The sequence below is a fragment of the Lagopus leucura genome, unplaced genomic scaffold (genome assembly GCF_019238085.1).
Source record: "Lagopus leucura isolate 7727_CA_CO unplaced genomic scaffold, USGS_WTPT01 Super-Scaffold_100062, whole genome shotgun sequence".
Taxonomy (NCBI): Eukaryota; Metazoa; Chordata; class Aves; order Galliformes; family Phasianidae; genus Lagopus; species Lagopus leucura.
The window spans coordinates 836,016-854,014 of NW_024962307.1; the positions used below are offsets into that span (position 1 = coordinate 836,016).

A 17,999-nucleotide genomic window follows, 5' to 3' on the forward strand; every position below is an offset into this window, starting at 1 on the left:
TGTGGAGCAAAAACCAGCTCGTATCCTAAGGGTAAAAGTGATGGCTTGGTTTTGCAGCAGCTTAATGGTGTTCTTGTTGTCTTTCCCAGTTGATCATGTGGTTCCTGAGCCGGGGACCAGTTTGCTGACTGCATTTGACCAGTGGCGAGAATGGGCAGACAGCAAATCCTGCTGTGATTACTCCCTGCACGTGGACATCACCGAGTGGCACAAAGGCGTCCAGGAGGAGATGGAAGCTCTGGTTAAAGATCACGGTACGTGCGGTTAGAGAAAGCTGAGGGAAGCCTTTCCCCTCCTTGTTCTTCAGAATTGCTTCCTATGTTTGAAGACTGGCTTTTCAGATGTACTTTATCCTTACATCCTCGCGACATCAGGCCCTGTTGTTGTCTTGTCCCACTGATGTGGGGAGCACTGATGTACAGCAGCCTTTGGCTGCTGCCGTGCAGAGGAGCACCTTTGTTCAGTGAAACCCATCAGCTTGAACTTGAAAATCAAATGCTTTGTGTCGTGAGTGCAGGTGGGTGATCACTTCAGATGTGAAATGAAGGAAGAATCAGGGGCAGAAGAGCTGAATTAAGCAACCTCACAGGCTTTTCCCCTCTGTGATTTCCATGACATTGCATCCTCAGGCTTGAGTCATTTTCCATCTTGCTTGTAGTTTCACTGCCTTCACACCAATTTGCTATGAGAGCATATGTATCGCGTGCATGCATTTCACAGCAGGTTAAAGTAATTTATGTGTCTATGATTACTGCTTGATAAGGGGCTGATGGAGTGGGATGTCTTCTTTCTGTCCTGAGCCTTATCTGTGCCTGCAGTCTGTATGCTGAGGACAGTTCCTTCGCTCTCTTTCTAGGTGTGAATTCCTTCCTGGTTTACATGGCTTTCAAAGACCGCTTCCAGCTGTCTGACTCCCAGGTAGGAAGGATCAGCGCATCTGTCTCTATCAGGGTTTATATTCACTGTATTTGGATCTAGCATTCTTCTGGTTTCTGTCTTTTTGTATGTGTAACAGTACCTGAGGTTTGTAACAGTACCCAGAGCTCTGCCTCGAAGAATTCTTTCAAGTCTTGGCTAAGGGACAGCAATGGTAAAACTCATTTTGAGGGAACAGAGGGTTTATCCCAACTCCTTTCGTGTGGAAGCAGTGGCAGTTTTATAAATTGCTGCTTTCTGCATCAATACAGGGCAGGACAGTGAGATCCCTGGCATGAGTTTCAGTTTACAAACACATCTTAGTCCGGAAAGTGGGTTTGGGGCTGTTGTGTTGGAACCACTGGGACCTCAGAAAGGAACTGCCCTCCTGTTTGCCCTTCCAGTGGATCCATCTGAGCACAGCTAATTGTCGAGCTGGATAGTTTATTTCTAAATGTGGTGGGAGGAGAGGAATGCCTGGGAGTCATTTGGAACCGTGTGGGAGGCAGTGGTGGATGACAGTTACCTCTAATGACTCTGGTGAGCATTTTAATGAGCGGCCGTTAACAGAGCAGGCATCAGTTGTGGGTTGGTCAACCTGAGCCCTCTCAAACTCGTTGCAGAGTGGGAAATCACGCTCCTCTGTCCTCCATTCTGACAAATTCTGTATGCTATTCGAATGTACAGCTGCAGACCACAGACCTGGTGTGTACTGTTGTGTGTATTCTCCCTCTTTCAGATCTATGAGGTCCTGAGCGTTATCCGGGATATTGGTGCCACAGCTCAAGTGCATGCTGAGAATGGTGACATCATTGCTGAGGTATGTTCTGTTTATTCTGTGGATTATCAGCTTCAAACTGCTGGGAGAGGTTTAAACTCAACATCCTTCTTTGCAACCAGGATATCTCTGAGCCACTTAAAAGCACAACGCAGCTGTGCATTGAATGTCATTCCCTTCATTGTCAGGGATAAGTCAGGTTTCTGGGGCAGCTGTTGGCCATCTCTGCCTTTCTGGCCATAACTGAAAGATTGTGCTGGCTATGACTGCTGCTGCATGCAGAAAAATGCTGTGCAGTAACGTAGAGAAAGAAAACAACTTCATGTAGTACCTGAGATGCTGACGCTTGGAATCCTTGAAATAGCCACAAAGAGGGCATTGCTAATTGGATGTAATCTGATCTGCAGCTCGTTTTACACCTTGTGCCGTTGTGCCTCTCCATGTGGCATTGCAAAGGATTTCTGCATTGTCTCGGTGGGGAGAAGACCACGTGAGTCCTTGAGCCCAACTGCCTGCCGTTGCTGGATGATGTTTCCATGAGATGCTGTTTTTTGAGTCGTAGAGGGACCATTTCATAGACGTGAATGAGCAGTGAAAGCTGAGGGGACTGTGAGCCCATTGTGAGGCAAATTAATATACAAGGCTTCCCCGAGCTCCTGTGAGCGAATCAGCTGGGCTGTTGTAGAGCTCTGGTTATTCTCAGCAGTGCATATTGGATAGAACTCTGGTTCTAAGGCCCTCATGCAAAGCCCCATGTGACCACCAACTAGGACAGATGCTCAGGATCTCGCTTGTACCTCTTTCAAACAGCTGTGTTTGCTGCAATAATGCACGTTGCTTTAAATCTTGTTTTTTCTGCTCTTCTTTTTAATCTGCCTTAGGAGCAGCAAAGGATCCTGGAGCTGGGAATCACAGGCCCTGAAGGGCACGTGTTGAGCAGACCTGAAGAGGTGAGGATGCCTTTACCGTTGGGAAGCTCCGTTGGGATGGATGTGGCCAGAAGCAAGATTTCATCCTGGCTATAAGTAGTATTGCTGTATGGGATAAGGGAGGAGGCAAGGACTCTTCTAGGGACTAACTCCTACTAAATGACCAGTAACTGCTCCCTTCTGACTGCTGTGGGTACTTACAGTTAGCTACAGTGGGTACTTACGAGAAATTGAGGAACCCCCCTCAGCTTTTCTGCTGGGGAGAGGAGTGCTTTCAGGGAACAATTCTTCCACCCTAAGGTTTAATTCACCCTCTGGAAATGCTCATCTCTTTCTGTAGGTTATTGGAGAGGGTCTGTGAAGGTGCTTTCACATGAGGTACCTAAAGCAGAGTGACATTGTTTTAGACACTTGTATCTTCTGTTGTATTTGATTGTTAGATGAATTTTGTACAGATGGTGGATTTTTTTTTTTTTTTTACCACGAGGGACCCAAATGATGTACTGAAGGCACAGAAAATGTGTACCAGAGAGGGGAGCTGAGTTTCAGGTCCTAGGCAAGCACTTCAGCACACCTAACCCCTCATCTTCTCTGGGGTTGAGCACCCTACTCCCATTTATCTCACTCTCTCTAAGTCCTTGAAAGAATGTGAAGAGCAGAAAAGAACTCACAAGTTGCCCTTTCAGTTCTTCATTTCCCTTCTTTCAGTATCTCTGAGCTCAGTACCTTACCACGGCATTCGAGGGTTGGGATGTCCATCTGTGTACTTACACACCATAAGTTATCTCTCTTCCCCCAAGATAACAGGGCTGTGCTGCCCGCCAGATGTGGTCCTGCTGGAAGCTGGATGTGTGAGATCATCTGCACGTGCCCTCACACTCCCTCAGTTTCCTCCCTTGGTTCAGACAAGCAGCATCCAGCAGCATTTCAGTAGGAACGTAAATCATTCAGCTGCTGCAGGCAGAGTGAAGGGAACGCTCTCAGCTTGGGCTGAGCCCTTGCAGAGCTGCTTGGCCTCAGGAGCTGGGATTCTTGCTTCCTGGAAGTTGTGAGCTCACACACCGAGCCTTCCACCCACTCCTGCATTTTTTTCAATGGGACATTTTTCTTGCCTTGCATCAGGAGAGCAGGAACAGATGCTGACTTGACACTTAAAGGCTCATCTGTGGAGCACCCCATAACTGCTGTGGACTTATGAAAGGCTGCTCCTATCATCAAATTAGCCCAGCCTCGTCTGGCTGCTTCGAAGACCATCATTAGCAGAGCAGGAGCTTCAAAGCATGAACCGTGTGTGCCCCTGGCTCGGGTTTGGTGCTCCATCTGTCTTCTGCACTTTGCAGGAATGTGTTGGTGGTGGTGGGGTGAGGAGGGCTGCCCCAGGACACATGGCCCAGCAGCTGGGCAGCTCTGAGCTCAGCTGTGCCGTCTGCGCAGGGTGGAAGCTCTCAGCCCACGTTCTCCTCCTTTAAAGTCATAGGAAGCAGAGCAGGAAACAATGTCATCTGGTTCCCTCCCCTCCTTTTTCCCTGTTGTGTTTTTCAAACCACGCAGCGCTGTTTACGTTGGCTGATGGAGGCCACGTCCTGCACCCCCTGTGAGCCTGCAGGTTGGGCAGGAAGCACGAATGGAGCCTCGCATTTTGCTGCTGGCTCTGGTGTCACAGCCAGCCTTCGGTCCCATCCTTCACAAAGCCACCCCCGTTCCAAGGCAGCATCACCCATCACTCTCCGTAGCTCCCAGCCTCACAGAGTGGATCATTCTGTGATGACTTCTCAGAGCCATCCGTCACTTTTCTGCTGTTTCTGTTTCAGCCACAAGAACGCTGAAAGCCCGAGCGATCCAAGCGCTCCAGGAAATGTCTGTCTTCTTTTTTCTTTTTTTCAGGAGAACTGCTGTGTTAGGGCTTCTGATGCATGCTGGTAATTGCAAACATTCCCCTTTGGACTAGTCGCTGGGTTATTGTTATGTGCCTGTCACCATAGCATCTGGGCACAAGGCAGGAATTCAGCAGCCTCGTTTTCTTTTGGGCAGAAATGATCCTCTTCCTGCTCAGCAGCTGCTTGGAGGCGTTTTGGTCAGAGCTGCGGAGCTGGGCGTTGTTTTATCCCTGTTTGCAAGTGAGGAAACCGAAGCATGGGGTGGAAATGTGAGTGCTGCAGCAGAGGAGCAGTGCGTGTGCCTGCAAACTGATGCCATTGGGAACATCAGCCCATCTGACGTTGCTCTTTGCTTCTCAGGATGGACAGTCAGGCTTTTCTTTGCTCTTTCTTTCAGCCTCCCTTTTCCTGCTGCTGACTGTGGAACCTTGAAGAGAAAACAGCCTTCCTTTCAGCCTGTCTTTTTTGGGCCAGAAATGTCCCTGTTCTGGCAGCAGCACTTTCTAGGGAAGGTTGTCACCAGCCCTGGAGTGGTGACAGGCCTGGGCAGTACCCCTGTAGCTCTGCTGGGTTTGGGGAGCTGGTTGGGCATCCTTGTGCCAAATTCAGCTGCCAGCTCCTTTATTTCAGGTGCTCCTTTCAGTGCATGGCCCAGCAGCTGCTGCGTTCTGCTTCTGGGGCTGATGGGGTTTGGCTGAGTATGACCTGGGACAAAGCACTGCAGAGCAGATCTCCAGAGTGCTGAGTGTGTGCCAGCCCTGGGCAGGTTCCTTTTGGAAATCAGGTGCCTGGTTGCTGGGTTTTCCTTTGTTGGCATGGAAGATGTCCATGGCATTGCAGCTCTTCATAGTAGTAGGCACTATGAGAATTCCTCTCATTAAGTTTGTCAGCTGGACTGCTTTGATTAGGATATGTGACTTGGGAAACTCCTGATTGCATTCGTTCTAAGAGCAGCTAGCATGTAGTGCCTCAGCCTTGCTCAGGCTTTCCTTATGGGTATCAAAGTAGTTGATTTATGGGGTGGTTCACACTCTGTCAGATCCCAAGCCAGATATCGTAGTGGAGGGTACAATTTAGAAGGCTTGCTTGCAAACGTGGCTTACCAGAATATGTGGCTACAGCATCTCTCTTCCGTGTGGGCTGGAACACGAATAGTTCTGCTGAGCTAACATTTAGTTGCTTATTTTTGCTTAGGTTAAAGGAGAGGCTTAACCATACTGACCCCAAGCACCTGGGGGGTTGCTTTAGGACTTAGCCTGCTTGTAGAGAGATTCAGAAGCAGCCTGGGAGGAAAGGGAGTAATGAGAGGGGAGTGTAGCTTGATGCCATCTTAATTATCCTGATTACATGGTACATTTTTCCGGCTCAGATTTGGAGAGGTGGGAGCTCACCTCACGCCTGCACACCATGATTTCCCCTACAAGGAGGATGGGTTATGCTGTCATGCAGGGATGTTGCTGATTTGCTGACTTTGTTTCTCAGGTGGAGGCAGAAGCTGTGAACCGGGCAATCACCATCGCCAACCAAACCAACTGCCCTCTCTATATCACCAAGGTGATGAGCAAAAGCGCTGCTGAAGTCATTGCTCAAGCCAGGAAAAAGGGTAAGTTATTGCCCTTGGATGGGAGCAACCTATTAGCTCATTCCGTGCAAATCCTTGCCAACATAAGCTTCACCCCTACAGGAGGAGTTTCTTTTTCCAGTGTTACTATCCAGGCTGTCGTTCAAAAGGTCCCAAGCAACTGCTTCTGTCTCATCTCCTGCAGAGAAGTATTCAGGGATCGTTATCAGTGCCAGAAGCTGTTTTTTCTGCTCAGCCTCCTCGCACGCATCCCACTACACTGAGCCATGTGCCTTCATGTTATCACAGAGTAATTCCCTGCTTGACAAATCTCCATGGAGACAGCAAGCTGTGTCCTCTCTCCAGCTCCTGTGCTCTTCCCTTACTGCTTACTGCTGAGCTGCTTCTGGGGTCAGAAGCGATTCCAAGAGTCCTGATGGAGCTCTGTGACTCATGGGCCCTCTTGGAGGTGGTTGGAGTAGCTGATGTAGTTACCAGATCTTTGCTTGTGAAATAGATGCTCCTGGTGCTCACAGCCTGGCATCCAAGCAGGAATTGGGATTGGTAGTTTAGGGTTGGCTGGGAGCTCCTGATGCCTCTAAGGATGCTGCAGGAAGGACCCAGACCTTGAGTGCTGCTTCTCATGGTGAGGTGCATGAGGGAGCTGTACTGCTCTCAGTGGTGCAGGAGCTCCTCCACGTCCTGCCCATGCTGCCTTGCCCCCAAGAAGCAAAGGCTGCAGAGTGCAGTGAGCGCCTGTCTCCCTTCTTCTGTAACGAAACTCTTCTTTTCTATTTAAAGTTGTTCTGGGTGGTTGAGTAAGCATGAGGGATGATGGTTCCCCTCCTTTCCTTGGAGGGGTTGTGTTTAATTGTATGCAGTCTCAGTAAGCCTGAACAGATACACAGATGACATCACTTTCCATCTGGGTGCTTGGTGCTCGAAGAGCTGATTTCCTACTGCAGCAAACAGACTTGTGTGTGTATGTGTGTGTGTGTGTGTATTAGCTCAGGAGTGTTTTGATCCCACGATACCTGTTCAGAGAGTTCAGAGCTGGTAAGGGGACTGATCTCCAAGGCACCTCTCTCTGTTCATGATGTGGAAGTAGTTCAGGCTGTTTTGGATGAACTTTCCTTCCCTAGCTCCATTATAGTGGAGATCACACTGAAATGAGAAGATGTGTTGACATGGTAAAGTGGCTGCATGTTGCATTACCCCAAAAAACAACTTGATGTGTCTGTGCAACTTAATCCTATAGGCCAGGGAAGCCGACTTCGGATTACATTTTCTCCTTATAAGGAGAATTAGGGGTATAAATGGCACGCCATTCTCTGCTCCTTTATTCAAATAATTCAATTTAAATGCTGTACAATTACCCAGCTGGATAGCCCAGGAGGGCCACACACATCATCCTTGCCCTCCCAAGCAACAGAGGAAACTTAGTTGAGGACTATCCAAAGCAAAAACAGAACAGAATTGATTGGCTAGATGGAAAAGAACGGCTGTTATTTAAAGCCAGATGCTCCCAGTGGCATTTGTATGGAGGAGATTCCCCGCAGACTCCATCGCTGGCAGATCTTGGAGCTCATTCTCTGCAGAACAATCCTCCCAATGTCCTGGCCCACAACAGGCCTCCCATTAATAGGCAGCGTGTGTTTTTTGCCTTGTTCTGGTTTCATAACCCTATTTGGGGCAGGCGATGTCAGGCAGCCCCTTCCTTTGCTGGTGGATCCCCTCTGATCACACTGATCCTATTCCTCTGGTGTCACTGGGGTCTGGAAGCAGCACGAAGGCACTTTGTACATTTGTTCAGCCTCAGCTGATACACTCTTTCCCATTCAGAGATATGGACAGTATGGTGGAAGGCCGTATTTCTGTGCTCTGCATGGTGAGCTGTGCAAGAGCCTGCTGACCCATTCGTGGGTTGCCTTGGTTCTGACTTTGCCCCATCCTTTGCAGGCTGTTGCGAATGCATGGGGTGTCTGGACTCAGAAGCCAGATGGACAGGCACTTTGCAGGGGTTTGGGGAGGGTTTCATTTGGTGAGCAGACCCATGGGGCTGCAGCCCGTGCTGCTTTTGAAGTTGCAGTGCTTTGCATCTGCTTGGTGTGCAGATGTGCTGCTGTGTTCCAACGTGCAAAGAATCGTGGCCTTACGGATCAGGTCTTCCTTCATGTGCTTCCAGAAATGTTAATGAGGAGGAGGGGTGCACTGGTGGTTAATGCACTGGACAGTGAGTCAGAAGATCTGATTTCATTTCCTGGTTCTGCCACGGATTTACCCTGAACCATTGGGGGAATCAGTTTTCTTGAGCTGCATTCAGGAACCAGAAGCACTGATGCTTCCTCTTGGTGATGTGCTTTCTCTTTAGGCAGTAAGCTCTTCTAACACGAGTTTTCTCTTAGCTGATCTGTGCGCAGAGCCTGCTGTGATAAACCCAGCCTTGTTAGATCTTTATTGCATGTATGTTTATAAAAATATCACAGGCCTCTTTTGCTGCTCCGTGCTTTTATCTGTAGCAATATCTTTATTATTAACTCAGAAGTGTAAAGGCTTGGAAACATTCATTTCCAGACGGAGGCTTTGCTCCTGGAAGCCAGGTTAGAGATGCACATTGATCAGCAATTACAGTGGATTTGCCTGTATTCCTGTCTTGTAGGCACTGTGGTGTACGGGGAGCCCATCACAGCCAGCTTGGGTACTGATGGATCTCATTATTGGAGCAAGAATTGGGCGAAGGCGGCCGCTTTTGTCACTTCCCCACCACTGAGTCCTGACCCAACCACTCCTGATTTCCTCAACTCCCTGCTGTCCTGGTAAGTAGAGCTCTTTGTGTTCATTACAAGATGTGTCTCATCATGAGACGAGCGATTAATAAAAATAATAGTGGTTGTTGCCAGCTAGCAAAAGGCTGTGACAACACAAAACCCATCTGCCATTACCTTTTTCCAGCGGAGACCTCCAAGTCACTGGCAGTGCCCACTGCACCTTCAACACTGCTCAGAAAGCTGTTGGGAAGGACAACTTCACCCTGATCCCCGAGGGAACCAACGGGACGGAGGAGAGGATGTCCATCATCTGGGACAAGGCTGTGGTATGTCACACGTCATGGACTGGCTGTATTTTGGCTGGAGAAGGAGCTCCTGCCAGCCCTGGGGCTGGTTTCCACAGTGCTGCCATCCAGGCTAATGCTTCCATCTCTCCGCAGGTGACTGGCAAGATGGATGAGAACCAGTTTGTGGCTGTGACCAGCACAAATGCAGCTAAAATCTTTAACCTGTACCCACGGAAGGGCCGCATCGCCGTGGGCTCTGATGCTGATTTGGTTATCTGGGATCCGGACAGCGTCAAGACAATCTCTGCCAAGACCCACAACATAGTAAGGATGTTTTCCATGATGTGATTTCTCCTGCATGTTTTGTTCTCTCTTCTTCAGACGGTGCTGATAGGAACCAGAGCCTGTGACAACTGAGGGCTTTTTTACTTAATTTATTTTTCTTTAAACCTTTGCCCCAAGCCCTTTGTGGTCTTACATCCAGTACAGCTCAGCTGTGTGAGTCCAAAGCTGAAATCACATGAACACACAGATATTCCTTTCAAAGCAAAGAGCTTCTGAGTGTTGGACGTGTGGATCTGGCTCTTTGAATCTTTTAAAACACAGCTCATCACAATGTGTCACTGATGACCTTTTGGCTCAGCAGCACTGGGGTTGAGGACTGTGCCTTTCCCAGTGAAGCACATCAGCTCCCAGACACCTTTTCTGGAGGTGTGATCCAGGTCAGTGAGTCTGAGTGGATTTACAGTGAGCACCAATCTGTCCCTGATTGCTGCAGGCTTCTGGCAGCATTCAGGCTTTGATGCAGATGTCCTGCACCTCGGGAGCGTGGAGAAGCAGGGTTAGTGGTGCGGTGGAGCCCCTGAAGTTGGTGAATATCCATGAGGATGAGGGAAGTTGAGAATAACCCATGGCAGGGACCATTAGCTGAGTGAAGCCATAGGGGAAGCATGTGTGGAGTCAGGCGTGATTTTCCTGATGCTCATCCCAACCCAGGATGGCACAGAAGCACAGGGCAGCTCCCAAACTAAGCAGCGCTTCCCTTGTCTCTTTATGGTGGCACTGTTGGAGCTTTGTGGCCCACAGCAGCATCCCAGACCTCACACCTGGCTCCTGCAGTGCAAGAACCATCCCAGCCTGCACGGAATGGCAGCACTGTCCCCACACAGAGCACTGGTTGGAGTCTCCCTGTGACATTTGTGCTCTGTCGCAGAGAAAGCAACCCCTGTTTGCATTTGTTGACAACTTGTTTCACTGCTGGCGATGAACCTATGGAATGTTTCCCTGGAAAAAAACTCCTTGTTCTTTTTTCCATGAATGCTTTCATTCACTCCGGAGCTGAAGGAGCAAAATTTTCTTCCACACTTGGATCCCTGGGCACATTCACAAAGAAACCTTTTTTTTTTTTTTTAAAGGTTGATTTGCTTTCCTGTGACTTAACTCAGTGTCAGAATTGGGCACAGATGGCCTGGATTCATTTTACCTGTGCGTAATGTCTAACACAGGCGTCCAGACTCAGGAGTTTGGTTGCTTTTGAGGTTCTTCCAGACTCATCACATTCAGTCTGAAGAGAGAAGACTTGCTCACGTACAGAGTGCTGGATTCAGTGGTGTAAACCTGAGTCTGTGCATATGGGAGCTGATGAGCTCTGAGAGCTGGAAGGAGCTTCCTGGATTGAATATTTGACAGCCACTGCATTTTAATGGGTGTTGTTTTTAGGAAGTGGAGCCTTCAACGTTTCGTAACACAAAGTTCAGGTATCTTTTGCAGATGTTCTCCAGCACAATCAGGAACCACTGCTCATCACCTCCTTGTTTTGCCATATGTCTGGGCTCGGCTGAAGGACCACCAGACAGATGATCTTCATGGTCTTTTCCAACCTTAATGATTCCATGATTGTATGATCTCGAGGCCGCTCCTCAGAAATGGTTTGTGGGCTGAAGACTGCAGATCCCCACTGTGACTCCTGCAGAGCATCTCACACACTGTGAAAGAAGAAATGTAGAGGAGTGATGCCCATAGAGTCAAGGCATCCTATTTAAATCACAAGGATAAAACAAAAGCCCTTTGAAAGTCAGGCAGAGCTGTTGCCACGACACAAGGAGACATACTGATTATGTGGCATCGGATGATTGTTACATTTTTTAATGCTAGAGCAACATGCAAACATTTTCCAAGAATTCACACTGCTGTTGCCACTGTCTGGCAAGGAAACGTCAGGAGCTGGAAGGGGAGATGGTGTTGTTCTTGGAACAGCCTAACTCATAAGTTTCTAACCAAGCCTCCTCCTTTGCCACCACAACTTTTTTCATACTGGAACTGGTTTGCTGTCGGTTTAACCACCATTCTAGCTAATTGTAAATCTGCAGTCAGGCCTACCCATACTTATAACACACTTCAAGGTTCAACTCCATCATTAACTCAGAGAAGAAGACTTGGATTCCTTTCAGAGCTGGTTGCCTGAGTAAGAGTCCCCAAATAGCCTGGTTGTAGTGTATCTCCTTCCAGGACCCTTCTTGGGTGGGACATCTACCAGCGATTCCTTTAAAACTCCTCTTTTTTTCCATGGTGTAACGTTTCAAATCCTATTAATTGAGGATGAGCAATCCCATTAGAGTAAAAAGATTGTCCTGGTCTCTGACCCATCAACCAAAACTCTGGTTCCAAGTACAGTCTTTGAAAATAACCATCACTTTTAATATGAAACTCAGGTAAAACTTAATTTGGCTCTTAAATCTCATGCAGTGCAGAGAAGGCACGTGCTGACGTCCATCTCGACCAGGTATGCTTGAAAGTATCCTCATTTAAAACAAATTCTGTTGAGGCACTGTGTGTACAGCTGAGGCACGTGCTGTTGGGTTTGCTTCCAGGCCTTAGGAGTTAGCATGGCCGTTGATTGCTGGGCTTTGCTGGCGTGAATGTTTGCCTCACGCTGCCTCTCTGTTCCAGTCTCTGGAGTACAACATCTTCGAAGGCATGGAGTGCCGTGGGTCTCCCCTGGTGGTTATCAGCCAGGGGAAGATCGTGCTGGAGGATGGGAATCTCCACGTAACGGAGGGCTCTGGGCGGTACATCCCCAGGAAGCCGTTCCCCGACTTTGTTTACAAGCGGATCAAAGCGAGGAGCAGGGTGAGTGCAAGCAGCTGCCCCCTGGAGCTCCCCAGTGGAAGTGGGTGAAAAGCAGAGGCTGTCCCTGGCTCAGTGGGTGCACTTTGCAAGAGGAAACGTTGCCTGCATAGAAGCCATGTGTAGCTCATTCCCCTTTCATTTCTGCTGTTCGCTTGAGTCACTACTTTGACTTCAGATTGGCTTTTCTGCAAATTTTGTTCCTTTTGCTCTGTAATTCTTTGCTACCTTAGAGACCCCTGGGCAGTGAGAGCTGTCTGGATTGGATTTGAGTCCATCTGCAGATTACCGACAGAACGTACTGATATTGATGGCAATTATGCATCAAACCTTCCAGCAACAGTTCAGCATTCTGATTTGTTGCTACAGATGCTCCTTTCCCTTCTGTCAGGTACAGTCAGATGCTCTTGTCTGGTGACTGGTGAGTCACAGGCACAGCCCACGACTGCTTAAAAGTGGGAACATTTCTATTTTTAAGAGGCTAAAATACACCCATTCGAAACAGACTGCTCCTGATATGCCTTTAGCTGGTGAAAAGCTGGTGCTAAAATCAGTTGCAAATGAACTGCAGGGGATTTGAGAAGTTTATTTCCAGATGAAGTCAGGTTTCCGAGATGTTTCAGAGCCTGAGGTATTGCCCTCTCCTGGACAAAACCAGAGCTGTTTGGGTTTGCTGACCATAGGCAGTCTGCTCATCCCTTGCAGATTTTTCCTTAATTACTTGTTGGATGAATTACAAGTTACAAGAATTACAAGCACAGATAATTCAGCACTGGGGAGAAGAGAACTGTAGTTTCTGTTGTGTTCTGCCCTCCTGCAGAAATGTGTGTTTGACCTACAAATCCAAATCCAATTGGGCAGTATCTCGGCTGGAATAATTATGTTTAACCCAATGTAAAGCTCCGAAGCTGAAGAAGTGAAGCTGGCCTGGCTTCTGTCTGTGCAGCTCTGCTCTGTAGCAGCATGGCTCTCCTGGGGTAGGAGCAATAAGCTCCTTAGAGTGGCCAGGAGCATTTAATACAATAGCAGGTTGGCTGAGGTCATAAAAGGAAGGGGAAAAGGAAAGGGGAAAGGAAGGAGAAAATGAAGGGAAAAGGGGAATAGAGTGGAAAGGAAAGGAAGGTCCTGTTTGCTTTCAAATCCTCTTAGTAGAGATGAATCTTGAAATATGCATCTTTGGCTTAGCAACATCTGGCCAGCTGTTTAGGGCCGTGCTGAAGGCTGTCTGACCCTAAAGCTCCCTGCTGCTGTGTGTTGCAGCTGGCCGAGCTGCGGGGTGTGCCTCGAGGCCTCTATGATGGGCCGGTCTGCGAAGTGTCGGTGACGCCGAAGACGGTCACTCCTGCATCTTCAGCTAAAACATCTCCTGCCAAACAGCAAGCCCCACCCGTGAGGAACCTGCACCAGTCTGGCTTTAGCTTGTCTGGTACGTATTCTTGTAGAGGAGCTCTCATAGAGCCCTGTTTATTTTCTTAAACGCTGCATTCCCTGTAGCTCAGTGCTCAGCTGGCTGTGTGATTGCACCAGTGCCAGTTGCCAGCTGAGAGCAGCTGTGGGTCTGGCATGCAGCAGGTGGATTTCTCCATGCACTGGGGGTGGAATAGTTTGGACAGGACACAAGTGCCTCAACAGGGTCAGGACAAGTAGACTAAGAAAAGAAGCTGAGCATTACAGGGCAAGAGGCTCAGCAACAAGGAAAGTTGGAGACAGTGAGGGGCTTCCGAAGGGAGAAGCATTTAGCCAGTTCTCATCTGCATAAGTTCTGCATAGGGCTGGGTGCCTGTGTTCAGAGTGGTGGTGTCAATGCAGAGCAGATTTCAGCAGAATTAAGGCACTGGAAACCGATGCACTTTGCTCATAGAATGGTTTGAGTTGGAAGGAAGGCTGTGTGGTCCAGCTCCTCTGCAGCCAACACCCACAGCTCGATCGGGTGCTCAGAGCAGCCCCATCCATGGGGGTCTGCAGGGACGGGACGACCTGTTCCAGACCCCCTGCATCTCACACAGTCTCCGTGGTGAACCCGACGTCCCTCCTGTCTCCCACAGGCGCACAGATTGACGACAACATCCCACGCCGCACCACCCAGCGCATCGTGGCACCGCCGGGCGGACGTGCCAACATCACCAGCTTGGGTTAAGGACCGACCCCTTCCGCCCGTCCAGCGGACCAGGGGAGGGGATGGGGGCACCTGGAGACCCTTTTTGATTCTTTTAGAGCCTGTGATGGTTACTGCGGGCAATGGGGGGGGCTGAAGTAACGCACCTCTTTCGGTCCCCTCAGATTCCCTCCTCATCTTCACCAACCCCTCTCACTTCCCTGTCAGCCCCTACACGTTTAAAGAGAAAACAACCAACCCTGTTTTGACACCTCTGACATGCAAAAGTAAATGTGAAGAGGATGTTTGAGATATGTGGCCTATGTCCCATTCAGCATCTTTCTTTTAATAAAGGAAGGATAAAGTGAATTTCCCCGGAGCTGCCTTTAAGACACAGATGAAAAGAAAAAAGAATAAATAAATTTTAAATGTAAAAAAAATAGCTTTTTTTTTTTTTTTTTCCCCAATGTCAAGCAGAAGAGTAGTTCAAGGGTTATAAACTGGATGTTCTTTAGGGTTCTGTGTTCCAGCAGCATAGCTAGGAGAGCACGGAGGGCCACGAATCCCAGTCTGGCACCATTCCCCACCACCACCTCTGAGGCCACAGAATAGCTGTTTGCTGCCAAGAAAGAGAACCAGGACCCAGCACTAGGAGCTGACAGAGCACATGGCACCCCGCCATCGGGTGAGCTAGAGCTGTTGGAGACTTTTGTTCTGTTGGGGTTGTTTTTTTTTTTCCTTTTTTTTTTTTTTTTTCTTTCCGATTTTTGGGGCAAATTTGGTTTTTTTGGGGTTTTTTTCCTTTTTTTTTTTTTTTTTTTTTTTTTTAAATTTTAAATGTCTGTGTGTGTTTTTAATATGTTTGTCTTATCGTGTTTACGAAGCCTTATCTCAGAACTGGGCATCTCCCAGTTCTCCCTGCTCCTTCCCGAGCCTCATTCGAGTTATTGACCCCCACCAGTGTCACTGCCCCTTTGGTACTTTGGGTGCTCCTAGGATGCATCATTCCAGCCCGTTCTTCCCACTTAGCTGCAGTAGGAGGCAGCAGTGCAGGTTCGTAAGCTATGATCTTCACTTCAGCATACTGGCTCTTGAGCTGGTGCAAACACTGGGGCTGCAGAGCTGGGCAGAGCCTCTGGAGGAGCTCTTAGCAGTTGGTTTACAGGTAGCAGTCAGTAAGCAGAGGGCCATAGGCAACAGGCAGTACTTTGCCTGAAAGATTTCTGTAGCAGCCACATCCCCTTTCCTGGCCATTAATGAGTGGTTATTTAAAACTCTGAGAGCTTATCTTTAGCTCTTGTTGGAAGGCTGCTCTGTTGTGTGCATGCCTGAGCATCTGTGGCAATTCCAACTAGCGTCCAGATGCCCAGCTGTTGTAACTGGGAGCCTCCAAGCAGCTCAGTGGGTCAACAGCAGCTGAGAATCTCTCATCCATGTGTGAATTTCACAGTCTGTCATTCCTTCAGGGATCTGCTTTGGTGCAAATATTCCTGAGAAGCCCCCGGCCCTGCTTGGGTATGTGCCTCAGGTTTGAGAAACCAGAAGGTAGGAGTGCTCCTCCAACTAAGCGTTGATCACAGGATCATTTAAACCCAGGACTGAGAGGTCTTTTAGCGCTAGTATTGGAGGCTCATGTTTTCAGGTTTTCAGGACGTGGAGCATAAAGCTGCACTGTTAGAGCCCCACTTACGCTTTGCTGGAGGGCTTGATGGTCCCAAGGGCTTGGGCTGTCTCTGAGCACAGAGAGCTTTTCTACCCACAGTTAACAAAGCATTACCTCCACTGTCTGTAGCCCTGGTGCTTGGCTATGTCTTCTGCTTTATCTTCTGTTTGTCCTTCAACCATGTGCATGGACCTCATTTTCCCTATTTGTGAGCATTTTCTTGAATGGTTTCTTGTAATGAAAAACTGAATATGAGAAGGCTTTTAAGAAGCAACTACCAAATTTGTTGTGATGCAGTAGCAACGCTGGGATTGTCAAAGGATCTGGGAGCAGTGTAGGTACCCTGCCCCTCCCAGCACAATTCCCATAGGCCCCCTTGAACATCAAAGCTAAGACATTGCCATACTCATCCATGCCTTTTGCATCTAGGTTTAACCCTTGGGTGGTTAGTTTTGCATAAGAGTTTGCACTTTGTGAAGTAATCTGTGAGCATAATATATATTGCAGCTGTCTTTCACCTGTATGTTAAAACCAATCTGAACGAGTTGGGGAGAGAAAGAAAGAAATTGGGATCCGTGTCAATTCTACAAAACACGCGGCTCTTCAGTATTCACTTAAGTCTTCCTTTTATTTTCCTTCATTGACTCATGATGACTTTTGGATTTCAATTTGTTCTTCGAAAGAGTAAAGGAAAAAAAAAAGCAAGAAAATCACAAAAAAAAAAAAAAAGATTTTTTGCAGGCTGTGTAAGCATGTTTTTTCCTGTGAGAGCTCGTCTGCTTTGTGTCTGTTTATTGAATGTCATATGTAAATGCTTAAAGGAAAAAAAAACATAATTAATTAACCGCAGTGACTTGAAGCTCTAAAAATAATAATAATAATTAAAACAAAAACAGTAGGATTTAATACTAGCTGGATTTAACCCTTGGATTTGTGATTGTGAACCATGAGTGGAGGAGCTGTAAGTGCTAAAGCTGATCATGTGTGTAGACAAAAAGAAGTACTGATATTTGACCATTGTCTCAATGGCAAAAAAAAAAAAAAAAAAAAAAAAAAAAAAAACCAACAAAAAAACACCCAACCCCAAGTCTTGTGTTTTATTCCTGAAGAACTCTGTGTTATATTACCATGGGAACTCCTAATAAAGACAAAATGTTGTTGTTTCACTGGGTGCATCTGTGTCTTGAGGGTACGTGTCTGTGTAACTGCACATCTGGGCTGGTGCCTTCAGCAGGCAAGAATCTGGGCCCTCAGGTTGCTGTAATGTGGGTGAGGAGGAGGGAGGAAGGCAGCAGAAATATGGTTCCTGGGAAGGTGATAGTGAAGATGCCGACAGTGTGATTTCCTGTATCACTGCCATATCCTCAGCCATTCTATTTGAACCCTCATCACGATGGTGGTGGAGGAGAGAAACAGCCTTCAGTGGAAACTACGCGCAGGTAATGGAATGGGGGTGATGGGGCTGACTGGAAGAGCAGCAGCGCAGCCTCCAGTGATAGCAGTTGGGTCGTGTGCATGAGATGTGATGGAGGTGGCACTGGGCATGGGTGGAGGTGGGGTTTGGCCAACTTCTACCCACTTCACGGTGAAGGTCACCCATCCATGGTGTGGAACAGTGTTGGGTTAGCATTTAATGAGCAGCACCACGCAGCAGTCACCTGCTAATAAAGCACTTGGGTTGGTGTGGGTTCCTGACTCTTAGCAGTGAGGTGTGGTTATTGGGCTTAGGCATCAGCACCCATGCAGTGAAATGGCGTAGTTCAGGTTTGCTGGTCAGCTGTATGGTGTCACAGCTTATCACAGCAATAGATGCAGCCTGAAGCACTGCTGTTTGGTCAACGCACATCTGTGGAACTTCCACTTGGTTTTGTTCTATCACTATTTTTTCCTCAAGATTCTGAGTTGGAAGGAAGAAATGTCTCCTTCAGGAATTCAGTGCCAGGGACTCTGAACCTGCGACAGAGCAACGCTGTGGGGGGGGGAAATCAACAGAAGTGTAT

The 17,999-nt window shown here is 48.1% G+C and overlaps 1 protein-coding gene across 2 annotated transcripts in view; it reads left to right on the forward strand.

Annotated features, from left to right (window-relative positions):
- DPYSL2 (dihydropyrimidinase like 2) overlaps positions 1–15,092 on the forward strand; it is a 41,633-nt gene extending 26,541 nt beyond the window's left edge. For both annotated transcript variants that reach the window (XM_042886714.1, XM_042886715.1), the window contains exons 4-14: positions 90–254; positions 857–918; positions 1,655–1,735; positions 2,575–2,643; positions 5,982–6,102; positions 8,720–8,876; positions 9,013–9,154; positions 9,269–9,439; positions 12,065–12,244; positions 13,502–13,667; positions 14,287–15,092. In XM_042886714.1, coding sequence (XP_042742648.1) covers positions 90–254; positions 857–918; positions 1,655–1,735; positions 2,575–2,643; positions 5,982–6,102; positions 8,720–8,876; positions 9,013–9,154; positions 9,269–9,439; positions 12,065–12,244; positions 13,502–13,667; positions 14,287–14,378 — 1,406 coding nt within the window. In that variant the 3' untranslated portion in view covers positions 14,379–15,092. The remainder of the gene's footprint in view (positions 1–89; positions 255–856; positions 919–1,654; positions 1,736–2,574; positions 2,644–5,981; positions 6,103–8,719; positions 8,877–9,012; positions 9,155–9,268; positions 9,440–12,064; positions 12,245–13,501; positions 13,668–14,286) is intronic.
- Positions 15,093–17,999: the final 2,907 nt, after the last annotated feature.